The sequence below is a fragment of the Protobothrops mucrosquamatus genome, unplaced genomic scaffold, assembly GCF_001527695.2.
Source record: "Protobothrops mucrosquamatus isolate PMUCROS unplaced genomic scaffold, P.Mucros_1.0 scaffold212, whole genome shotgun sequence".
NCBI lineage: Eukaryota > Metazoa > Chordata > Lepidosauria > Squamata > Viperidae > Protobothrops > Protobothrops mucrosquamatus.
Window position 1 is genome coordinate 223408 of NW_015386566.1, and position 26459 is coordinate 249866.

General features: G+C 38.2%; 1 protein-coding gene and 1 non-coding gene across 2 annotated transcripts in view; both read right to left on the reverse strand.

Annotated features, from left to right (window-relative positions):
* Positions 1–26459, reverse strand: part of CHD4 (chromodomain helicase DNA binding protein 4) — a gene marked incomplete in the record, with an annotated part of 37015 nt that overhangs the window by 5847 nt on the left and 4709 nt on the right. The window contains 35 exon segments of the mRNA XM_015814002.1: positions 8677–8872; positions 9625–9757; positions 10481–10589; positions 10675–10812; positions 10944–11021; positions 11198–11324; positions 11766–11887; positions 12181–12346; positions 12556–12700; positions 12999–13132; positions 13283–13371; positions 13740–13826; positions 13913–14093; positions 14276–14448; positions 14523–14787; positions 14947–15071; positions 15260–15377; positions 15502–15633; positions 16191–16332; positions 16620–16793; positions 16979–17100; positions 17622–17759; positions 17912–18112; positions 18205–18396; positions 21374–21470; positions 21668–21799; positions 22129–22334; positions 22421–22624; positions 23582–23821; positions 23910–24091; positions 24456–24591; positions 24743–24870; positions 25001–25242; positions 25752–25870; positions 26122–26316. Coding sequence (XP_015669488.1) covers positions 8677–8872; positions 9625–9757; positions 10481–10589; positions 10675–10812; positions 10944–11021; positions 11198–11324; positions 11766–11887; positions 12181–12346; positions 12556–12700; positions 12999–13132; positions 13283–13371; positions 13740–13826; positions 13913–14093; positions 14276–14448; positions 14523–14787; positions 14947–15071; positions 15260–15377; positions 15502–15633; positions 16191–16332; positions 16620–16793; positions 16979–17100; positions 17622–17759; positions 17912–18112; positions 18205–18396; positions 21374–21470; positions 21668–21799; positions 22129–22334; positions 22421–22624; positions 23582–23821; positions 23910–24091; positions 24456–24591; positions 24743–24870; positions 25001–25242; positions 25752–25870; positions 26122–26316 — 5368 coding nt within the window.
* LOC114922423 lies at positions 12011–12146 on the reverse strand. The gene has a single exon (XR_003810406.1).

The following is a 26459-nucleotide window of genomic DNA, read 5'->3' on the forward strand; positions in this document are numbered from 1 at the left end:
TATTGGAACTAGATTGAGAAAGTTAATATGTACCTATGGACCCAGACAACACGTTGTTTATTAGTACTGATTGTTAAATTAAAAAATTAATAAAATATATATATAAAAAATTCACTGGTAAATTCAGCATCTCCCTTAACAAGGAAGAAGTGGAGGGTAGAGGGCAGCTAACACTAGACCAGAGGTCTCCAACCCTTCTCATTTGGCGGACTGGAGGAAAAGGGAGGGGGAAGCATTTCACACGCGCATGCGCGCACACACAAATGTGGCTGCGAGCACCCGCAACGCAAACCGGGCGCTGCTAGCACCCGCCTGACACTCGCTAGCAGCGCCCCATTTTTATTTCACGGTGGCCCGTTTTCACCGTGCAGTGCCATTTTTGCCAGTGTCTTGTTTTCGCCATGCGCAGTGCCCCATTTGCATAGTAGCAGCACTAGCATGAGTGGGCATGAGTGTGTGCACACTGGCCAGTCTGTCCTGTGGCCCGCTAGCCAGGTTGGTGACCTCTGACTAGACTGTTAAAAAGTGGTGCACACTGGGAGCAGGTAGACATTTCCCAAAGCTTTTACAGCCAATAGTTGCACTAGCCATATCTGTACAATTCAAGTAAACTGAGCAAACAGAATGTTATGGTATCCATACCCCAAAGCCAAGGGTGTTTGGAGGAGTAATGTGATTTCAAGAAAGCTGCATGTAATTTATCTGTGAACAGTTGCTTGAAAACTGTCTTTTTTAATATTACTGCCAAGCTCCCATGTAATCAATATTTTGTATCCATGAAGTTGGGTCAGCAAACTACTAAATAATGCAAAGTTAATCTCAGAATGAATTAATGAATATTTTGTCCTTCTACAAAGGAATAAAAACTGACACTGCACCAAAATAAACATTAGAAATAACTTTTGAAGACCAAACTTTCAAAGAAACTTAATTCTATCAAGATACATATGGCTACAATATAATAATCTATTTTATCTAAGGCTCAACTGGGCCAAACATCTCTAAATTCTGATCTTTAACATATTTGATGAAGTCCCTGGAGCCACTGAAACCAGCCTTGTTTTGCTTATCTTGCACTGCCATTGCTTATTGCACATCTTACAATTCAGATAAAGCACTTAGCCAAGAAGAAAGACTTGTAATATCATATATAAGATATATGGAATTATTTTCAGAAGCTTGGCTGAGCACAGGAACAGGATTAAAAATAAGTTGCTAATATGCTTCCAGTTGTTTGTCTATTGGTGGGGAAACCTGATTTATAGACATTAACCTCTAGGTTGAGAAAAAAAACATATGGCTCAAGCAGATAATTAGAAATAGTGTTAACATCTTTGGCAATTATCACTTAGCTGAACCAATACCAGAGAATCTCTGCTCCTACAAGGGAAAAAATGAACATTGATGACAGGCCTGGGCAGATATTGGTTCAAATTGATAATATTGGTTTATAAATGTGTAATACAGCAATTTATACCTATAAATAGGAAGGGGTTTTCAAAGAGATTGAGAAAAAAGAAAGCTGGAGTGCCTGGAAGCCTGGCACTCTGTCAAATCAGCCATCAATAGGCACATACACAATAAACAACATCAATATACCAAAAGAGACAACCAACAAACCAAAAAGGGAACAAAAAGACCAAAATACCTCACAAGCAATCAACACCCAGATGAGCAGAGATTAAGATCAAGGTTAACATTAGATTAACAATCAAGCATATGAAACCCCCACTCCCTTCCAGCACTGATGTTATTAGTTTGAGTACTGTAATGAAATGTCTGCAAGAAAAAAAGCTCAGACAGCAGTCTCTGAGAAAAAAATCATGAAGATTTCTCTATGCAGAATTTGCTATAAGCAAAGATAGTGACTTGCACACTTTCTATCTAGTGTTTTGTTTCTTTTTAGAATGAAGACAAGTGTGTACTTTAGCATTGTGAAAAATTCTATGACTTAACTTCTGAAGAGTGATCCTTTATTTTTTATTTTTGTATTTGTTTCAGTTTTAACTAGCAGAATCTTGCAGGAAGCTAGGAAGATACAATAAATTACAATGGTGCTTGAAAGTTTATGAAGCATTTTGCATTTTCATATTTTTACATAAATATGACCTAAAATGTAATGTTTTTCACACAAACAAAAACTAAATAAAGATTAAACAAATGTCAAAATGTTTGTTTATTTATTTAAAAAAATGACCCAAAGCTACATATTTGTGTGGCAAAAGTAGGTGAACCTTTGCGTTCAGTTACTGGTGTGCCCCCACTGGGCAGCAATAGTTGTAACTAAATTTGTCTGATAACTATTGATCAATTCTGCACATCAGCTTGGAAGAAATTTAATTCATTCTTCATTAAAGAAGAGTTTTAACTTAGGGATGTTGGTGAGCTTCCTCACGTGAACTGCCCACTTCAGATCCTTCCATAACATTTCTGTAGGATTAAGGTCAGGACTTTGATTTGGCCATTCGAAAACATTAACTTTCTTCTGCTTTAACAATTCTTTGGTCATATGGAATAGAATAGAATAGAGCTGGAAGGGATCTTAGAGGTCTTCTAGTCCAGCCCCCTGCTCAAGCAGGAGAACCTATACCATCTCAGACAGGTGATTTCTTGAAAATTTCCAGTGATGGAGCGCCCACAATCTCTGGGGGTAAGCTGTTTCACTGGTTGATTGTCCTCACTGTCAAGAAGTTTCTCCTTAATTCCAGGTTGCTTCTCTCTTTGATCAGTTTCCAACCATTGTTTCTCGTCTTCCCTCTGGTGCTCTTGTGAACAACCTGTCCCCCTCTTTCTTGTGGCAGCCCCTCAGATACTGGAATACTGCCATCGTGTCTCCCCTATTTCTTCTTTTCTTTAGATTAGCCAAACCCAAGTTCCGCAGCTGTTCTTTGTATGTTTCGGTCTTCTGGCCTTTGATCATCTTGTATGGTTTGGATTGTTATCTTGCTGCAGGATCCCATTTTCTTTTGAGCTTCAGTTCAGAAACCCTGATGTTTTTCTTTAGAATTTATTGTTTCAATTCAGAATTCATAGTTCCAGCAATGATGGCAAGCCATCCTGATCTAGGCCCAAACCTTGATACTGCTATCACCAAATTTCATAGATGGGATAGGTTTATGCTGGAATACAGTGTTGGCCTTTTGCCAAACAATTTTCATTCAAGCCCCCAAATTTCTATTTTGATTTCATCTATCCACAGAACATTCTTCCAGTATCCTCTGACTTATTTAGGTTGCAAGCTGTAGACAGACAACAATGTTATTTGGGAGACTAATGACTTTCTCCTTGTTATCTTTGCCATGTGCACCATTGTTATTCACAGTTCTCCTGATGGCGGTCTCTTGAACACAAATATTTACCAATGCAAGACAGGTCTTTAGTTTTTAGACGTTACCTTGGACTTCTTTGAGACCTCCTGGAGTACTGCATGCCTTGCTCTTGGTGTGACCTTGGTTGGTTGACCACTCCTGGGAAGGGCAACAATGATGTTTAATTGCCTCAAAGTGAGTATGATCTGCCTGTCAGTGGATTTGTGGAGTCCAAGTTCTTTGGAAATAGCTCTGTAACCTTTTCCAGCCTGGTGCTGTTTGAAGATCTTCAGAAATCTCCTTTGTTCAGCTCATGCCACACCTCTACATAACTGTGTTAGAAGATCAGACTTTGATAGTGAATTCAGAATTCTGTTCTTTAAATAAGGCAGGCCTACATTCATACCCGATTGTCATTCCATTGAATGAAACACCTGATCCTAATTTTCCCTTCAAATGAACTAATATTCCTAAAGGTTCACCTATTTTTGTCGTACATAAATGTGTAGCTTTAGATTATTTTCCTCAAAAGTTTAATTGGCTTCTGTTTACCTAATTTTAGAACTTGTGTGAAGAACAGATTACGTTATATTTATGCAGACATTTTGAACATTCAAAAGAGTTCACAAATTTCCAGAATATTATGCAGCCATCAGATCTGGGTCTCTTTAAGTCCATTTCTGATGATGAATAGGCTTATTATCCTTAAGAAAGAAAAGCAGCAAGATTTGGAAAAAGTGGTGGTTTTTTTTGAGTACAGGAGGCACATTCTATCATTTATTACATACTTCCGAAGGTTCCTGAACAATCTAATCCAATAAAGAAACATTTATAATTTAGAATTGCTTGTACTTGAGTAACTATATATAGTGTGTTTCTCTATTTTCATCAGATAGCCATTCGGACCATGATGCTTTTTTCCCCTTCCTGAATCACTATAGAACAGTGTGCCAAAGATGTGTAGATCAGAAGTATAATTCTCAGAATAGGTTAGCCTTAAAATTGTGTGTTGCATTAGTGTATAAGAAAGCAGTCAAAAGAACGATGTTTTTGAGGTAATGGTTATCACAGAACTCTCGTCTTTTGGGACAGTCCCATCTTAAACCATGTCTTCAATAACTTGCAGGAGTTATTTCCTTTCTTTACAACCTGCACAGGGCCTTATACACAAAATAAAGCGCTTTTATTTTTAGGCAGCGATAATAATATGATCTATAGCCTCTATGAAAAAAGCAACACTCTCATGCTCTACACTTTCTTTATGCCTGTACTTATAAGGAGGAGGAAGAAGAGAAGGATAAATGGAGAATGAAATTCAAGAAGGTTCTTCCCTGATTTCTGCTAATGTAATATTAGGGGGGAAATAAGCATTTTCACTGCTATGGAAAGAACTTCCAATTTTTATTTATTTATTTCATTTATGTAGCTGCCCTCTCACCAGATGATTCTGGAAAGTACACAATAGAATTTCAAGGATGCACTTCTTGTTGCCATTTGAAAAAGAAATATTCAAGTTGCCGGAATCCACTCCATAAGAAGTACAGTAGATATAGAAAGTTTGCACACCATTGTTAAAATGCCAAGTTTTTGAGATATATAAAAAAATCATACTAAGATAAATCACTTCAAAAAAATTTCCACCTTTAATATAACATGTAAGCTGTACAATTCAACTGAAAAAGAAACTGAAAACTTTTAGGGGGAAAAATAACAATAAAAAAACTTACAACAACATGGTTGCATAAAGATGCACACCCTTAAACTAATACTTTGTTGAAGGACCTTCTGATTTTATGACAGCATTCAGCCTTTTGGGGCAGGAGCCTATCAGCATGGCACATCTTGCCTTGGGAATCTTTGCCCACTCTTTCTTGCAAAACTGCTCCAAATCTGTCAGACTGTGAGGGCATCTCCTGTGCATAGCCCTCTTCAGGCTACCCCACCGATTTTTAATTGAATTCAGGCCTGGGCTCTGATTTTGCCATTCTAAATCTTCGGTCTTCTTTTGGTGAAACCATCCTTTTGTGGATTTGGAGATATGCTTTGGGTTGTTGTCGTATTGAAAGATGAAATTCCTCTTAATTCTTCAGCATTTTAGAAAAGGCCTGAAGGTTTCATGCCAAAATTAACTGGTATTTGAAGCTGTTCATAATTTCCATCACCTTCACTAAGGCCCCATTTCCAACTGAAGAAAAGAAGCCCCAAAGCATAATGCTTCACTGTGGGTATGATGTACTTTTGGTGATTCATAGTGTTGTTTTTTGTGCCAAACACACTTTTTGAAATTATGGCCAAAAAGTTCAACTTTGGTCTCATCAGACCATAACACATTTTCCCATATGCATTTGACAGACATGATGTATGTTTTTGCAAATTGTAACTGGGCTTAGATGTTTTTCTTTGTAAGAAAATGCTTCTGTTCCACCACACTATCCCATAGCCCAGACATATGAAGAATGCGGGAGATTGTTGTCACATGTAATACACAACCAGTTCTTGCCAGAAATTCCTGCAGCTCTTTTAATGTTGCTGTAGGCTTCTTGGCAGCCTCCTGGACCAGTTTTCGTCTTGTTGTTTCATCAATTTTGGAGGGACATCCAGTTCTTGGTAATGTCATTGTTGTGCCATATTTTCTCCACTTGTTGATGACTGTCTTCACTGTGTTCCATGGTATATCCAATGCCTTGGAAATTTTTTTGTACCCTTCTCCTGACTGATACCTTCCAACAATGAGATCCCTTTGATGTTTTGTAAGTTCTTTGCAGGCCATGGGTTTTGCTGTAAGAGGCAACTAATAAATGTTAGAAAATTCCTACTAGAACTGAACTTTATATGGGATTGGTCAGAGTCACTTTAATTAATGGCATTTATTTAACATCAGTTTGAATGTGATCGGTCAATTCTGAACACAGCCACATCCCTACTTATAAGAGGGTGTGAAAACTTAAAGTGGACATAAAAAGTCTACACACCCCTGTTAAAATGCCAGATTTTTGAGATATATAAAAAAAATCAGACCAAGATAAATCACTTCAGATTTTTTTCTACCTTTAATATAACATAAAAGCTGTAAAATTCTCAATTGAAAAACAAACTGAAATATTTAGAGAAAAATATCAAAAACTAGAATAATGTGGCTGCATAAGTGTTCACACCCTCTTATACTGTAAGTAGGGTTGTGGCTGTGTTCAGAATTAACCAGTCTCATTCAAACTGATATTAAATAGTAGTCAGTACACACGTCCCATCAATTAAAGTGACTCTGATCAATCCCATATAAAATTCAGCTGTTGTAGTAGGATTTTTGGACATTTACTCAGTTGCTCTTACAGCAAAAGCCATGGCCTGTAAAGAGCTTACAAAGCATCAAAGGGATCTCATTGTTGGAAGGTATCAGTCAGGAGACGGGTATAAACAAATTTCCAAGGCATTCGCTATACCATGGAACAATGAAGACAGTCATCAACAAGTGAAGAAAATATGGCACAACAGTGACCTTACTAAAAAAAAATCCCTCCAAAATTGATGAAAAAATAAGAAAACTGGTCCGAGAGGCTGCCAAGAAGCAATAGCAACATTAAAGGAGCTGCAGGAATTCCTGTCAAGTACTGGTTATGTCCTACATGTGACAACAATCTCCTGTATTCTTTTTATGTCTGGGCTGTGGGGAAGGGTGGCAAGATGGAAGCCTTTTCTTACAAAGAAAAACATCTAAGGCCGGCTACATTTTGCAAAACTCTACATCATATCTGACAAATTCATGCGAAGAAATGGGTTATGTCTGATGAACTTTTGGGCCATTGAACTTTTGGGCCATTAATTCCTAAAAGAATTTTGGTGCAAAAATAATACTGTGCATCACTGAAAGTACATCATAGTAACAGTGAAGCATGATGGTGGCTTCAGCTACAACTGGGGCTTTAGTCAAGATGGAGGAAATTCTGAACAGTTCCAAGCATCAGTCAATTTTGGCATAAAATCTTCAGACCTCTGCTAAAATATTGAATCTTCAAATCAACAAAATATTGGCTTCACTAGAAGAAGACTAAAGTTTGGAATAGCCCAATCAGAGCCCAGGCCTGAATCCAATTGAAAAATCTGTGGGATGACCTGAAAAGATTGCAATTTGACAGATTTGGGGCACTTTTGCAAGGACGAGTAGACAAAGATTCCCAAGGCAAGATGTGTGTCATGCTGATAGGCTGCTACTTAATAATAATAATAATAATAATAAAGTTGGAAGGGACCTTGAAAGTCATCTAGTCCAACCCCCTGCTCAGGCAGGAAACCCTATACCATTTCGGACAAATGGCTGTCCAGTCTCTTCTTAAAAACTTCCAGTGTTGGAGCATTCACCGCTTCTGGAGGCAGGTTGTTCCACTGGTTAATTGTTCTCACTGTCAGGAAGTTTCTCCTTAGTTCTATATTGCTTCTCTCCTTGATTAGTTTCCACCCCTTGCTTCTTGTCCTGCCTCCAGGCGCTTTGGAAAATAGCTTGACTCCCTCTTCTTTATGGCAGCCCCTGAGATATTGGAACACTATCATGTACCCCAAAAGACTGAATGCTGTCATAAAATCAGAAGGTCCTTCAACAAAGTATTAGTTTAAGGGTGTGCATCTTTATGCAACCATGTTATTGTAAGTTTTTTACTGTTATTTTTCCCCCTAAAAGATTTCAGTTTCTTTTTAAATTGAATTGTACAGCTTATATGTTATATTTAAGGTGAAAAAATTCTGAAGTGATTCTAATTTTTTTATATTTCAAAAACCTGGCATTTTAACAGGATAGTGTCTATATCCATTGTAAGTTGGGACTTTCTCCTTTACCCATTAGCTTCTGAATGTGTTTTTTTTTTTTTTTTTTTTTTAAAGACCAATGAATTATCCTAAACTCAGTACTAAAAACCTTCTTGGAAATGTAGCCAGGACTTACTTTATGGCAACTATTTCCTAATTAGAAATGCCACAACATTTAAAATATTGAGAAAATTAACCTATGCAGAAAACAAACTCTTGGGCCATATCTACTGGAGAGAAAATGCTCACCTAGAGATACAAATACTACAGTAATTTTGCACAAACCTGGAATCCATCTCATCTGGTCTATTTTCAGGAACAAAGTTTTATTCTGGTTTGTATTTGTAAAACCACCAGTTATTTGGGGAACTCTCATTTCAAAATTGACTTGTTTTCCTGAATTGAAACAGGGGCTTTCCCCAAATACTACCTGCCCTCCCTTCCCTTGAGAAAAAGGATACATATTTAGCGGTGCATGGAACAATGGGTGTCAAGCGAGCATGAGGGGAAGGGGCCAGTGGCACGCAATTCAATCCCTATTCTCATTAAACAATGTCTCACCACTCCTCACCTTTGTGAAGCACTGCATTGGCTGGTTTATTCCCAGCCATAGATTCCTTGGATAGATGCTGATGGCTCTCAGCTAGGCACTCCACTTCAGCAAAACGGGTATTAAGAGCCATAGAGGGATGAGATGGATCTTCTGACATGTTTAGATATGCAGCTCTCCGTAGTTGCTCTTCAATCACTAGGGCTTGTTCCAGCAGCTGTAAAAAGCAATTTTGGTCCTCAAGTTTTTAGTACAGGATCCATATTGCTTATAATTCCTATATGCTACATTCAGTTTATAATGTAAGATCTATGTACTGTTCTAAGAGAATACTCAAAATTATCTAACAAAATATCACGAAATTTTAACTGTAAGGCCATTTGGCACAAATGAACAGCTAATTCTTTGTTCTGCTGCCCCAAAGTGACCCAATCAGAATCTTAAACCTAATCACTAAAATAAAAGTAATAAATACATATATACAACTCAACTATGAATATAAAATATTGCAAAAGAATCATTCCTATGACTACTTGACAGAATATTTTAAGAGTATTGTTTAAAAATCACAAAGTTCTTTATGAGCTGAATTAATGTGCTATTAGGCTTTACCATATGGGCAACAACATTCTCATACCCGAGACATTCTTTTTATATTAAAAAAAACTCCATGTAAAATCAGAGAAATTTCCCTCAACTTTTATATGGCAACTTTTAAGAGGCAAAAAGGATGCCTTAAATCAAGTGTGGAGGCATTCATTTTGCCTTTAAAGCCCATCCTTACCCTTCAAACACAAAAGGAAATGATGCTTTCAACTCATTCACCCATCTGTCCTGTTCTTAATTGCCCCCCCCAAAAAAAATCTAAAAAAAGAAAAGAAAAAGCTAACTTGTTTTTGAGGAAAAATCTAACCTGCTCATTTGCCAGATTTACAAAAAAAAACTTGTTTCCTAAGAAGAAATGCTCACCTTAAACCTCCTGGCCAAGAATTTGTTCTTTATTTCTAGAAAGTTACCCCTGTTCATTTCACCCTTGAAAGGCTCATTGAGGATGGCGTAACGGGAATCGTTCTGGATATCTTGCCATCGAGCATAACCATGACTGTAATGGGAGAAGCTCAGGAAAAAAATAACCTGGAAAATGTGGTAAATCAGCGACAATTACAGTTTATTTGAATTAGTGAATAGTGAGATTCAAATTCAACCCCTAGCCCAGGGTAGGGGTAGGCAACCTCGGCTCTTTTATGACTCATGGACTTCAACTCCCAGAATTCCTGAGTCAGCTCAGGAATTCTGGGAGCTGAAGTCCATGAGTCATAAAAGAGCCGAGGTTGCCTACCCCTGGGCTAGGGAATATAGTAGGATGCCAACTGATTCACAGGGAAGACTTTCAGGTAAATCTCTTTCTTTGGATATTCTTAGTTAGGTTTCCTCATCTTATTACTTCATCTGCCAAGCCACCACTGCTGACAAATTTGGTAGAGTAGACTCTCCCTGCAAATGGAGATCTATTTGATCCCAATAAGTAATAGGATATGCTGGGCCACAGGGCAGAGTAAAGCTCCAAAAATTGATGAGAAAAGCAGTAAATGTACAATGAAGTAAAGCAGGAAATCTGAAAACCCACCAGAAGCGAACAAACATTCCTATTATTAAAGCATCTAAATATAATACAAATGTGTTGATTGCAGTGTGCAGAATCTCATTCTTGTTAGAGATATGAATGCAAATACCAGATTTGTTTTAAACCCAAACACCATACTGTTTTTCCTTAACTAAGTCAAATTCTCAATCGAATCTATCATGGCTTCTAGAAGAAGGATACTTTATAATTCCTGCCAAGAGCCAGTAGTCATGGCGCCGGTGCCAGATCTCGTATGTCTTCTTGGTAACAGTAGCTGCTCGCTCTTCATTTTGCCACAAGGAATGCAACTCTGCAAGGAAGTAAAAAGACAAAGTGTTTACAATTGAGTAGAAAAAAGCTCCAGGAAAACATCTATTCTCATTGTCAGTTAGTACCAGTGAAACCGCCATCTGCAATGTTGAACATGAACCGTTGTTTTATGGCTTTCTTGTGCCGATCGTCAGCAGGATCTTTAGGTGTTTCCCCATTTTGCAGCATCACTATATCTTTCTTCTCATCTTCCTTTTTCTCTTCTGAAAAGAGAAAAGATAATTAGACCATAATTACCAACGACTCCATCTTAATATTCCAAACATACCCTAGTCTCTGCCTAGAAAACTTATTTTATTGGGTGGATTAAATGTACAATAAATAGCACTCTTGCCTTTCTCATCAAGATTAATTGTGGGAGGTTCAGCAGGTGGCTCCGCAGGTGTCTTTTCTTCCACTTTCTCTGCATCAGCTATAGAGGAAAACATCTGTATAAATGGATGCCTGGGGTGCTTCTCACAAGACTGTAGTCTCAATCCAGGTTATCCCCGTTAGCCTTAAGAGCTTCTATTTACACCAAGAACTCCCATGCTTTACAATTTCATTCATCTGTGGAATATGACACATACCTAGGAACTACAGCCATACCTTTACTTTCTGTTTCCATTGGCTCCTCTTTCACTTCCATGTCATCTGGTTTCTTCTCTTCAGCTTCTACTGTATTTACAGGAGATTTTACCTCTTGTGAGTTGGTCTCTGTTGAAGGCGGAGCCTGCTATATGGGAGAAAAGTAAGCAGACTATTTAGTCAATAAGATTGTAAGAAAGTAAAACCAGTCCCATTAACAAATTTCACAGCATGTCTAGTCACAGCAGTTCTCTTTCAAAGTTTAAATTATCAATTGTATACAATAAAGAACACCTGTGGATTTTGCTATTCTAATAGGGTTTAGTGAAGCTTTGGATTCAAAGCCAAAAATTACTTCTGAGCATGCAGGGACACTTACAGCAGTTATCTTCCTAAATCAAACAAGGCCCTGCTATGGCTGCAAAGGATACCTGTGCAATCCTAGGTAAAGATGCAGTTTTTCATCTTCAGAGTGGGAGAGATTATGCCCAAATTGAGCAAGTACTTAAAAGAATTTTTAATAGCAATAGAATATTAGGAGAAAAAAATATTTTTTATGATACTAAATAAACCTCTGGCAGGCACTCACCTCAACTGGAACTTCATTTTCAACCGAAGCAGCAACTGCAGGACTGATCTCCTTCTCTGATTCTGTGGGCTCCACTTGATCCTTGGTAGTGGTGGTTCCATCTTCTACCTTCACTCCTTCCTCTATATTAATCGGCACAAGTAAGGAAACTTTTCAGGGGGCTTTCTTCTCTCTCATAAGAGACTGATGTTCTATAGTCACCCAACCTCTGAAGTTACTTTATTCTGATATAAATAGTCTATCTGGATGTTCTCTTGTGCCTTTGAGGGCGGCTCAACACTTGGAAGAAGCCCTCCTAATATAAGAGTGCTTTATTTACGTCCAGCCCCAAGCTCTCTACCACAGTTCTGGCAGGAGGATTAGAAATGGAAAGCCGGACTGCTCTTTCTCGAAGGCATTAACTCAAGGCTCTCACCTAGAGAAGGAACAGGTGCAGGAGTATTAGGCTGAGTATCTCCTGGTGTAGAAGGAGTTGGGGTTTTGGGGGAAGGCGAACTTGGTTGCAAAAGCTTTTTGTTCTCCTCTATCTCTGCAAGTTCTGGCATACTCCAGCGTCCATTCACATGTTCAAATTCTTGTACCTTGGGTGGAAAAAATAAGGAAATATATTACTCTTTTCAAAATCAAAACAAATGAAGAATGTCAGCATCTAAGCTCCAACTCCAGTGAGTAAACAGAGGCAAAAAGATCCACTAATCAGTGCATATCACATATGTATGAAGGATTAGAAGCCCTTTTAAAATATTTTCTTGTATCTGTAGAATAGATGGAAACTGTATTTTGGAGTCACCTTCTTGCGTATGAGAGACATGACCCCTATTCGCGTGAGAACGTGTTGTCGGGACAAGCCCTCACGTGGGACCCCATCGGCAAATGTTTCTGCACCATCTGCTCCTGGTTCACACAAGTGACGCATGAAGAGAGAGACATAGGCCCTGCCAAACACAAAGGGGAGAAACCTTTATACTAATAATAAATCACTCTGCAATAGCCCCACTTTACATCAGGATTATTCACCTGGAACAGCTAAAAGGAATTAACATGGAAGAAGTTGAGCAGCAGGCACCATTATTCTACCTACATCAACTTGGCTTTTATGTATACTCATTAGAAAATACTTGCCAAGTTCTAATACTGCTCTTCCTTATCTCCACAGAAGCACAGTTGGCCTTCCTTGGGTTTCCTTTCTCCTGAGCTTTTAAAAGAGATTTCTCTATTCTTGCACAAACTCACTTGAACTCCTTTTCTGATTTGCCACGGAGATCTCGGACCAGCCACTGGGTAGTAAAGGCATCCTGAGGCGGCATCCCGTAGCGCATGATGGCATTAAGGAAGGCCTTCCGCTGTCGAGCGTTAAAGCCCAATACCTGTTACAGGAAATAGATTCAGGGAAAAAGGTTTAGATGTAATGGTAACATGTTTGTATGTTCAAGCATCCCATTTAGGATTGTATTAGTATTCTTAGAACACATTAGTACCATCCTTTTTCACAACACTCTCATAATTATATACATTACCTCTATGTTTCCTCCCACCCGGGCAAGGAGTGGGGGTAGTGGCTTGTCCTTGTCATTCCTTAGGCCTTTGCGACTAGGCCGTCGTGCAGCTGACCAAACGAAAGGATAGTTCAGTTAACAGCATAATTTAAGCCACAGGACCAGAGTATGATATATTTTCATTGAACATAGAAAGCATATGAAGAATATATCTCTTATTTAATACTTTAATTCAATTTATACTCTGCTTTTCTTCCAAGGGAGGGACTGTGCAGCATATTCCTCTGCACCTCTTTTTTAATCTTCACCCTCAGATATGTTAGGCCAAAGAATAGCAAATGGACCCAATGAGCTTCAGGACTGAGAAACTGAATATTCCTAATCTTCCCAAACTTCTATATTGTTGCTGGGATTTTAGCAATTATACTGTTTTCTCAAATTGAAAGAAAGCAGTGCTTGAATCTGCAACAAAATTTACCTTCCGACCTCTCATCAAAATCTTCATCACCTTCCTCGGAGGCAACAGAATAGTCGGACTGATTATCTGATTGGTCATCCTGCCAGTCTGGGGAAAACAAAAAGGCTGTGAAAATTCTCTGAAAAAGATTACCTTCAAACCATAATATTCACTCTCACTTGTTCATCACACACCTCTATCCTCTTGTGAGCCATCGTTATAGTTGACTTGTTTACGAATGCGCTTCCCCTTGCCTAGATTCCTAGCCAAGTCTTCCTGCTGCTGCTCATAATGATGGCGAAGCAGTTTTTCCCAATAGTCTGGATCCACCGATTCTTCTTGCTTGATAATCTCGCGTTCAACCTCTTCTTCCTCCTACCACAACATCAGAAGGTAACAGTAGCTCAGTATTATCCATGTTTGTAAGAGAAGCAAGTCTCCCTGCTTTCAGTGTTTCCTAATAAAGAGGTCTTTAATTGCCAACTTAACGTGAACGTTTTATCAAGAACCTTTTTGGAAAAAAAAAACATCTAGCAAGAGCCAATCAACTCACTTACCCCCATTTCTTCTTCACGCACCACATATTGAGCTACTTTAAAGGAACTCAGGTACTCATTCATGCCCTGAATTTCTGCATCCTCTATCTCATCCTGGTTCCTATCCAGAAGTCGTTCAATTGCCTTATCATCATAATGGATGACACTGCTGTCCTCGCCTTCCTTATTATCCCCTGCAAGAGGAGCCGTTTTAGTAGACAAGAAAGGACTAAATGTGAAAGTAAATAAAGGAAAGTAAACCACTCACTTTGTGTTACACTGCACAGATTCTTACCACCCTCCGTAGCTTCATCTTTGAAAAGCTCTTCAGTACCAAACTTAAGGATGTCATCCAGTTCTTGTTTGGACATAGAACCAGTCTTGGAGCCCAATCCTGGTCTTACTACAAGATGTGTTAGCATCATTTTCTTTTTGGCCACTTGTGTGATTCGCTCTTCTACAGAGGCTCGTGTAACAAAGCGATAAATCATCACTTTCTTGTTTTGCCCAATTCGGTGAGCACGACTAAAAGCCTGACAGGAAAAAAAGGAAGATGAAAAAAGGCTTTCAGATATTCATTAAATCAGTCTGTAGTCTCACAAACCATGTTTTCACCCATTTCATCCAGCATTCTCCCTAAATGCATTGTTTTCCAAGATTCAATCTTGGAAATTTTTATTGCTCAAATTTACCTGGATGTCATTGTGTGGATTCCAGTCAGAGTCATAGATTATTACTGTGTCTGCAGTGGCAAGGTTAATACCAAGGCCTCCAGCTCTAGTGGAAAGTAAAAAACAAAACTGCGGGGCACCAGGAGCTAGAGAAAAGAAATGAGAGGCCACCAGTTGTCAAGAATTTGGAATATCCATTTCACCTTCAAAGCTTGTCTAACCAGCCAGATCAATTTTAGAGATATTAGCCAGAGGAGGGGAGGAAGATGCAAGGGAAAGTCACAGCTCCTGCCAAGGTAAGTAAATTTGTTGGGTGTACCCATCATATTCATACCATTGAAGCGATCAATAGCTTCCTGACGCATATTTCCTGTAATCCCACCATCAATTCTCTCATATTTATACCCTTCATGTTCCAGAAAATCTTCCAATAGATCCAACATCTTAGTCATCTATAAAGTACAAAGAAATAAATGGAATCAGTAGAAAACATGTTGCTAATCCATAATCAAATAAACAGCTTCTGTGACACATAGCTACTCCTAATCAGAGGAAAATACTGTTCCTTTCAGTTACCTGGGAGAATATCAGCACTCTGTGGCCCCCTTCCTTGAGATTCTTCAACATTTTCTGAAGCAGAAGTAGCTTCCCAGAAGCTCGGATTAGGGCACTACCATCATACATCCCATTAGGCATCTTTGGTGCTTCCTGTGTGTGAGAGAGGGCGACAAAGTAAGAAAGAGAGAGAGAGAGATTAAAAGCTCGAGTTTCTTGGTTTTGGTCAGGTTTGTTACAAATATCTTACAATTTAATTTAGTACATATTATTTCAATGCCATTTCTTTATTGCTTATCTCGCTCAAATAATCCTTATTACTTTAGGGTCTTCACCACTTTCACAGCTGCCATACTCATGTATTTCTTACCTGAAGAAAGACTTTCAATTGTTGTACCCAAGAGCAAGCGTATCAATTTAAAAATGTGAAATATTGAGCCAATTCATACAGTATTACAAAATCTTAGCAGTCCATTTGGAGAGAAACGTTTTATTAAATCCAAATCAACATAACTGAAAAACATTGGTTAGTTATTAAACAAGCCTATTTAAATTTAAAGTGCTTGTCAACACAGTTTTTCTCCAGTACCCGAAAAAAATGATTGATAATGGTACCGGCAATCAAGCAGCTCAATATCCAAACAATCAAATAAAAAAATAATGGAAGGATATGGGTTTTCAATCAAGATCCTGAATGAATCAGAACATACCATAGCAGCCACAGGGAAGAGATATGGATGGTTGCAGCATTTCTTCAAATCCATAACAACATTGAGCAGAGAAACCTGGTTGCCACCACCCCGTGCATTCAGTGCCTCAAAATTTCTTGTTAGGATATATTTGTAGTACTTCCTGTGAAAATGTTAATGTTCACATTATTGGTTTCCGTTTTTCACATGTCTTGCCTTAAAATCAAGCACCTACCTTAGGAGTACCTTTAAAAATAAATTTACCTTTACCTCCCATTCACCCATTAAATGTAGTAAGAGGAAATAGATTGGCAGTAGGAAACTGGACAAAAAAAAGAGGATAATTCTAAATCAACATCCTAAAACAAAGCAGGTGGATGCTTATTAGGATACTTAACCATTATTATTTAAGTATAAAAATAGAGAAGCCAACTATTCTCTGACACTCACTTTTGCATAGGGCTTAGTTCCACTCTCACAATAAGTTCTGTCTTTGAAGGCATGTTCTTGAATACATCAGCTTTCAGACGTCTTAGCATGTGTGGTCCTAACATATCATGAAGCTTTTTAATCTGATCCTCCTTGGCAATGTCTGCAAATTCTTCCAGGAAGCCATCCAAATTACTATAAAGGAATTCAAACAGAAACATGGAAATTCAGAGAAACCTGGAAATAAGAAGAAAGCCAGGAACCTCAAGTAGAGAGGAAAATAAGCCACCTAGAGTCGCCTTGGTGAGATGAGCGACGTAGATGTTTACAAACAAACAAATAAATAAATAATGTACTCCTAGGTGCACTGTAGGACTTACTGAAATCTTTCTGGTGTCAAGAAGTTAAGGAGGTGGAACAGTTCCTCCAGATTATTCTGAAGAGGGGTTCCTGTGAGCAGCAGTTTGTGCTGAAGAGAATAGCCATTCAGGACCCGGAAAAACTGAAAGGTGCATAAAGAAATAAAACAGCTATTAAGCACGATTTCATAAATTATGACACATTTTAAAATATGCATAACTGTGATCCAAAAAATAAAAACCATTTCTGTTCACCAAGAAATTTTTCAGCAAATGTCTAAACTGGCAACAGTAAAATAACATTTTAAGGAATCAGTTCCAATCTGAGTTACACAAAACTGTTCCTAATTTTTTTTAAAAAAATTGATAATTAGTATAAATATTTCTCTTGCAAAGTATTTATAACTGTACATAAAACTAAGGAGAATTCAGAGAATATACTGATTTATTATGAAGAATAAGCTACATTAAAAATTGGCATGTATGTGCAAGTACAAAGCACAAGAAAACTGCAGCTGACAAGAGTTCCTTGAAAAATTAGTTTAAATGACCATTTAGGAAAAAAAATGAGAAAATACCCATTCTAAGAAAGTTCTTGTAATTTTGGATATAAAGCATAAGAATTACAGGAGAAACAGAAATGAAGCAATGAACAGAAATGAACCTTGGACTGATTATTCTTCAGTCGATGTGCTTCATCCACTACAAGGCAGGCCCAGTCAATAGAGCCCAGAATAGCCATATCAATAGTAATCAACTCATAAGAAGTAAGCAATACATGGAATTTCACGGACGCCTCTTTCTGTAAGGATTAGAAAGTATAGATTAAAAAAAATAGAAAGACAAGGTGGAGATACCAAGTTTTCACTACTCAACATTAGTAGAAATTCTAAGTTGTTAGAGAAGCGGAAATATTATCAGGCAAAATCTTGGTTAAATTAGTTGCCAAAATACCTTCATCCTGGAAGCCTTTTTCCCCCCACGTATAGCATTGTCTTCAAACGAAAATTCGTTTTCACGGATGATGGCCCGGCTGTCTTTGTCCCCAACGTAAGTCACAACATACATATCAGGTGCCCACATTTCAAATTCTCTCTCCCAGTTGATGATGGTGGACAATGGAGCGCTCACCAAGAAAGGTCCTTTGGAATGGCCCTAGAGTCAGATAAACTCTTGATATAAAGGCAACAGGAAACACATTTTTAGAATGCTGTTTATGAATTATATATGGAATGCTGCAATCCTACCTCTTTGTAAAGAGAATACAAAAACACTGCAGTCTGCACAGTTTTCCCTAGACCCATTTCATCGGCCAGGATAGTATCTGTGCCTTGAGCCCAAGAGAAACGCAGCCAATTCAGGCCTTCCAGTTGATAAGGATGAAGGGTTCCTCCAGTTACATCCAAGTAATCTGGTTGTCTATCATACTTCACCGTGGGCTGTAGAGTGGTTGAAGAGAAAATGAAAATGTTTAGTGTCTCAGCTCAAGATCAGTAAAACAAGCTTCAGAACTTGAAGGAGTCTTAATAGCATTTAATAGTTTATCCAATTATCCAATTATTTTTTTTCAAAAACTGTGCAGTAGAAATAAAACACTTTCAATGATTCCATAATAATTATTTAAAATAATCAGCATAATCAATTAAGATTCCATCATAATTCTAGCTACATGTGCAAACTGAAGAAGCTTAAGTCTAGGTCCTACATGTGTACTATTCCATATGCAATATGCTCAGGCAATGTATTGTGTCTCTGTATGTGTGTGTATGATTAATGAAGTAGTGATTGGTTGTTCTATTAAAATGCAAGTACAAGTTAATTGGCTAACTAGTGAAAGACAATGAGAAAGCCAAGAGAAGGGAAGGAAGGAGAGGAATATTACTGGACTATTTAACCATTTCCAAAATCAACTTTAAAAGGGGAAATTACTATAATTTTGCATGCATCCAAAATTTTAAATATCAAGAATTGACTCTTTTCTTTTTTTGGAAGCCTCTATCTACTGAGGTTTTTCTTAATGTTTTCTCGTGGGTTTTTTTTTTTTTTAATTTCAACACTGAAAATGTAAGGAAACATTTCTATTTTTCAATGCCAAATATTTATGAAAATGTGATGCTACTTATTTAAAAACTAGTTCATTTCCTTCTTAACCTAATGGATTAATGGAACATTTCAATACAAGCAGTCCCCGACTTACAACCACAATTGAGCCCAAGATTTATGCTGCTAAACGAAACAGATGTTGAAATTTGCCCCATTTTATGACATTTCTTGCCAATTGTTAAGTGAATCACTGCAGTTATTAAATTAGTAATGTCTTCCACTTTGATTGTCAGAAGATTGCAAAAGGTGACTCTGGGACACTGCAACTGTCATAAATATGAACCAGTTGCCAAGCATCTGAACCCATGGGGATGCTGCAATGTAAGTGTGAAAAACAATCATAAGTCTATTTTTTCAGTGCCACTGTAAACTTTGAACAGCCACTAAACAAATGGTTGTTAGTCGAGAACTACCTGTAGTACTTAATTCTGGTTGGTTGTACAATGTTGCCAAGAGCAGGTGCAAGTTTCAAGTTTATTACAAATAACAAAAGAAAATGAAGACATTTGAAAAAAAGATGGTGTGATAATTATTTTGCTTCTCACAAAGTGAAAATGTATCAAGTGGCATTTACTGAATTACAGAATAAGAGTTGGAAGGGACTTGAAAGTTTTCTACTCCAACCTGCTCTCCAAGGTAAAAGTCCTTATAGCATCCCAGGCAAATGGTTGTACAATCTTTTCTTGAAAACCTCCAGTGATGGAGTACCCACAACTCTTGGCAGCAGGCTGTTCCACTTATTTATTGTGCTCACTGTCAGGAAATTCCTCCTTGGTTCCAGGTGAATCTCCCTCTAATGAACTCAACCCATTACTTCCTGCCCTGCCCTCAAGTGCTATGGAGAATAAACTGACCCCTTCTTTCCTAAGACAGGCCTTCAAGTATTGGAAGACTGCTAGCATGTCACCCCTAGCCCTTCTCTCTGTTAGACTAGATATATCCAGTTCTTACAACTGTTCATTGTATGTTTTAGCTCCAGTCCCCTAATCATCTTTGCTCCTCTCCTCTGCACTCTTTCTAGAGTCTCAACATCTTTTTTGTATCATGGTGACCAAAACTGGGCACGGCATTCCAAGTGTGGTCTTATCACTGCAGCATAAAGCCTATGGAGATTCTCAAGTTATCCATGTCATAGTTGTCCCAAAGATGTTTTTTCATAAACGTATGGCACAACACAGGAGAACAAACCCATCAGGACAAAGTTCAGCAGCCCAACTGCATTTAAAAGACAAAGGCCACTCTTTCGAAGACACCAAAGTCCACATTTTGGACAGAGGACCGTTGGTTTGAAAGAGGGGTCAAAGAGGCCATCTATGTCAAAATTGAACAGCCCTCTCTCAACAGAGGGGGAGGGATACGGCATTATCTATTTCCACTCTACAACACAGTCCTTTCAACAGTTCCAAGAAGGCTCCACACCCATTTGCACTACTCAGGTGAACCTGACACAGATACGCCTCCAGGTGGCATCAACGACTCTCTAAAAGAATGCAAATGACCAGCTGTCTGCAAGGAGAATAAATCCTTCCATTCCCCACCATCCAGTCAGAGCTGAAGAAGCTGCTTGGATGAAAAACTAAACGTCTTCAAAGAAAAACAAGAAAGTCCAGTTGCCTCGTGAAAAAGCATCTTTGGGATGCAGTATAAAGCGGTTCTTACGCTTGCTTATCAATCCATAGACATCACCTATTGTGCTCATCCCTGAACTTAATAAGATTCGTTGTGTATAGAACACACAATATAATTATATAGTATGATGCCTTGCCATGACCAGAGTGGATACTCAATAGAACTGCTGAGGTTAGAAAAATCATTTCAACTTTGGCAAACAGAATGGTCATTCTTTAACAAGGTCTAGAGCTGTTTAACTGAAGCATCTCTTTAAAGCAAACCTATGTATTATTGGGGTGCTGCTTCAGATTCAAAGGCCTAAAGGGACTTCAGAAGAACATCCACAGCATTTGTATGCAACTCTTTCAACCCAAACAAAGCCATTTCCCAATATCATACTTCAGTTGCAGATTGACAGTCAAGTAACCTTGGAAAAGAGTCTGCTACTTGGAAGGTAATAGGTGCTGTTAGACATCTAATACATATCCAACCAGAGATAATATTCTGCTTTGTTTAGCTTAACATAGTTCTGATAGTACTAAATTGCCACATAAAACACAGAAATTATAAAAAGAATATGATGGCCAAATCATTTGTTTCTTCTATAAAAAAATATATAACAAAACCCCACTAAAAATATTATCCTCCAAACTGAATATGAAAACTGTATGGCCATAAGGCTGCACCAATCCATTAACTTACATCCACTGTGGGTGTTTCTGGTGGTCTCTCTAGTTTTCGTAATTTCACTTTCTTTATTTTTTTTCCTGGTCTTCCTTCTTCACCTCTCATCAACTCCCTGTTCAGGAAGAGACCCACACAAATTGAGCTATAGCAAATATATGGAAAATAAAATAACGAGTTTTCCTACTCTTTCAGAAAGTAGGCTAGATAAATTCCAGATAATTACAGTTTCCTTAACAGTATCAATTTAATAGGATTTCCCCCCTCTTTTTTCCTTATAAATTTACTGTTCAGTTAAATTCATATTCTTACCTGTGGTTCCAGTATGCCTGTTTGTAGATATCATAATCCTGTACCTCTGCCTCTTCATTTTCCCAAGAAGCTTGGTCATATGCTAGATCTCTCCATTTAATAAGATAATGAACATTCCCCTTCTTATCCACACTGGAAGAAAAACAGAGGGCAATCAACATAACCTTCCAAATAAACCTAGTCCACAGAAGCAGAAGATTTAGCTTAATCTTTTTTCCCCATTCTGGAAATCCACTAGTTAAAAAATGGAAAAACAACAGGCATCCACTAATAGTTTATCCCAAGTGCATATTCTTAAGATACACACAATTTGACAGTTTTGCAAAAGTAGATTGATTTCTAACTAAAAGAATTGAGATATCAGTAGTAATGGCTACCAAATAAGCATGTTCACCCTTTGTACTTTCAGAATAATCATGTACAGGTTTATTTTCCAGATAATAGTTCCTTATTTTCCTAACCTATGATTGAGAATTCGATGGACCATCATCCATTCTGGTTTAATCCCATATCGATAAAACCGTTCTTCCATCTCTGCAAACTTGGGGTCCTTGTTCTTCCGTTTGCGACTCTTCTCTTCTTCTCCCCCAAAGTCTCCTGAAGGTGGCTCATCCATATCATTTTTACGTTGGTAATTGCGGAACATTACTTGGCAATGCAGTTCCAGCTGGGATACAAGCAGATTACACATCATTTGAACATGGCCAGCCAGTTTCCTTTCCCTGATCAATTGAAAGATCAGCTTTTACTTACCTGCAGCTCGGAAACCCAGGAACAGTGCCAGTAGGACATCCCGTGCCACTTGACAAAAAACTGCCTTTCAGGTCTTCCCTCCAGAGGCTTTGGAGAAGGTGCATTTGGATCTGCATCAGCAGGCCGTGGCACTGGAGTTGGTAATGGAGGCTGTCCCCACTTCCATGTCAAGATTTTCTGCACTTTGCCTTTCAGAGGTGGGCACTAAAGATGTGTAAAGGCATTAGAAATTCTTTGCTCTGGGTCCTCTAGCATTTGCTAAAGCTTCCCAATACTTTCATTATATCTCTATTAGAAGGACAAGATCCACACATCTATATTCTATCCCAGAAAGTTTTAAACTATGAAACTCATTCCATATTCCTTTTCAGGATTAATAATCAAAATTAGACTACAATGAGAACCACAGTATTCTACTTAATATATTAGGCATCTTCAATAGCCAGAACAGAAGGACAACTGTCTAATATGTAGGTATCATAGCCTGCCTTACAGATCCTTTTAACCAATCTCAAGATGGACACTTCATAACAACTTGTCTTGTACAGCAATAAAAGCAGAATTCCAGTATTTGGACCATTAGAAATTGGCAAGTGGAGAAAAACCAGGATAGCTTATAACTAGTGAACCATTTTAATTAATCCAAAAGAGTGGTTCATACAAACAAGCAGAAAATGTTTTGCGTACATGTGAATTTTTTATGGTGGTGGGTTAAGTGCCAATATATATTCTGTTTTAATACTGTATTAACACTGTATGGTCCAGATATTTCTTTAAGCTACCAAATTCCTCATTAAGATTTCTTGATTTGATAAAATTCCATTAGGAAATAAACTTAAGATTTTCTGCTAACATCTGAAAAATCTGGCCTCGATGTCTAGTTATTTTTATCATAGCTCCTTCCACTCCATGTTCTAGTAGCTCCTACCCAGGGTAGAACAGTATTTCCTACTTAATTATCACTCTGTTCACAAAGACATTCATGGCTCATTTTTTAATAAAATATAGAATGTCTACAACAAATTATTCAAAAGCACGCTTACATACTTCTCTTTAGGAATAAAAGTTCATAAAACACCTTTAACCTCATAAAGTCACCATTCCCACAATAAACTCTATGCTACATTTTACACTAGTTACAAATTATTGTTAAGAACTCACAGTACAGCGTGGACAAAGCCATTCGCCATTGGGGATTTCTGGCAAAGGGGGATTCAAACAGTGTATGTGATAAGATGAAGGGCAGGCATCACAGCAGAGAAGCTCTCCACCATCTTTGCAGACACGACAGAACTCCATGTGGTGATCATCTTCCTCCTCTGCATCCCCCACAACATCCTCCATAGTTTCCTCACCCTCAGAGTTATCTTCTTTGGCCTCCCACTGGATACCTTCTTTTTCCTAAAGGAGAAGCAAACTGTTAGCTCCAAGTGCTGTAAGTTCTAGCGAGCATTCACCTCTTTCCCAGTCTTCTACAACCCAAACTCACACAATGGGGGCAGCTCCACTTGCCCTCTGGTGCTTTTTCCATATCTGGATCCAGACAAACCATGTGATAAGCACGAGGACAAGTATCACATAGGATGATCTCTCCCCCCTGCTGGCACACCTCACAGTAGTCCTGATGATCTGTCTCATAGCCATCCACTGTTGCAGCTGAATCTTCTTCTCCTAATGGAGGCAATAGTGTTCAAAGCATTTAAAAGCGATCAAGTAGTTAGGTTCTTTAAGCAAAATAAATGTAGTTCAGACTTATATCAGAGAATTAACTAGATAAAAGATTTACAATTGAAAATTCAGATAACTAACAGCTGTAGAAATGGCAGTTTGAATCCCACCAGTGATTAAGATTTTTTTTTTGTTATATTCTCAATAGGACTTCATTCCAGAATCTTTCAGTCTGATTCTTTTTCAAGACTAACAGCAGAAAATTCTCTTTTATGGATTTGAGGCAGGTTCCAACCTCAAACACATAAACCCATCCTATTCTTGAATCCTGTACTTCTTGGAGCTCACTTTAATCAGAGTTCAGTACCTTTCTTTTTCCTCTTTCCTGCTCTTAATTTTTTACGGCTGCGGCTGCTGCGACTGGTAGAGCCATCTGACACAGAATAGCTATTGATACTTGCATCATCGAAGTCTGATTCAACATCCAAGTCATCCTCCTCGCTCTGAAGAAGAACAAATACATTAGATATGCAGATGTAACAATAACCACCTCTTCCCAATATAACTCTCATGAATGCTGAAGGAAGCTACTGCCTGAAGTAGTAGACTCTACTTTCTACACCCAAGTACCAGAAAGAAAAGTAAAAAACTCACAGACGATCTTTTACGCTTGGAGCCAAATCCTCCGAGTTTGATTTTTAAAGGTGCCACCTTCTTGGTTTTGGGTTTTTTGATGTCAGGGACACGAGGACTAGCCTTGGGTTTTTTTCGTGCATTGGGGCCTAGAAGATAGCACCACCCAGTTAAATAGGCATCTAGCACTACACTCAGTATATTAACAACATTTAAGAAAATTAGGGTTGCCAGCCATATTCTAAAAAAAGAACCTCTATAGCTACAGCTTCCCCTCACCTTTTCCTTCTTTGGTCTTGGCCTTTCGAAGTGGCACTTCAACAGGAGGCTGAGGAAGAACAGCATCCACGTTAGTTACCATGCTCTCCACAACAGCTACGGCAGCGGCAGCGGCCGCTGCCACTGATGCTCCAGAACTCCCTTTGAAGGGATTATTTGTGCTGAACTCTCTCCATTTGGCCCCTAGAACCATCATCATTTTTGAGACAGCAATTTTAGGATTCTTTGCAGCAATAAGCGGCCTATGGGAAGAAGAAGAAGAAGAAAAGAGCACTAGTAGGTCATGCTTGACTGAGTGGGATTTAAATAATCACATCATTCCCGCCAAACAAGACAATTTTCTGTGTACTGGCTATGTCCTCCCCAAAATATGAGATACTAACACAATCAAAACAGAAAAACATCTCTAACACTATTTTCTTTCTCTTATAGACAACACTGAACCAATTTGTAGGGTTCTCAACATCTATAAAACTAAATCCTCAGGCATAAGATATTGCAATAATGTATGGAAAATATAACAGTACATAAGTTACCAGCATTGGTTATTACTTTTGCAGCTCAATAGTATAATGAACTTGCTTTGCAATTGAGGTACTGAGGCACAGAAAGAATAGCTGGCCTTTTTTTAAAAGCAATTTAAACAACTATTTAGATTTCCAGTTCACAGTTCATGCTTTATTAAAACTATTTAGTTATGCATAATTTAATGCAGTATTACTGAGACATAAGGGACAAAACAGACTCATACCTGACAAACTGGCTGAAAGCCTTATAATTTGTTAGAGTGCGATAATCTTCTTCTGTGAAAACGTGATCAATATCTTCCATGCCCCAGTCTTCTAAAAGCTGGGCAGAGGACTTAGGTTCCTAATAAAAGAAGGATACAGAAGGTAGTATCAGAGACCAAGTCTCAAATTGAAAACTCTTTTCAGTCACAAAAAAGCATTTTACCAAAGAAGTACCACATGAGAAACTGAGCAAAGGAAAAAGACAAGACTGACACCAAGTCTACACGGTTCAGGAAGTAGAACGATAATCTTTTAACTGTAACTGAGGTAGTCCATGCCGGCATAATCTCAAACTAAACAAATAATTTTAGCAGAAGGTTTCAGATTCACCTTAGAATCATCATCTTCATCTTCTTCTTCTTCCTCCTCCTTACGCTTGGTTTTGTTCTTCTTCTCTTTCTTAGGCCCAAGTTTTTTCTTTTTCTTTTTGCCAGGAGTATAGTCACTTCCTTCACTATCTGAGCGTAACAGCACCTCCTCTTCTTCCTCTACAAATTCATTTCCTTCACCAGAGCTATCTCCAAGCTGGAATGGAGGCAGGTGGAAAAATTAAGATAAAGCGAGAGTCCAACCCTTGTTCTTTCACAAAAAACATCAGACTTTCTACCATCAACATGAAGTCCCATCTATTCAGGGAAAAAAAACCTTTCCTCTCTTCAACCCCTTAC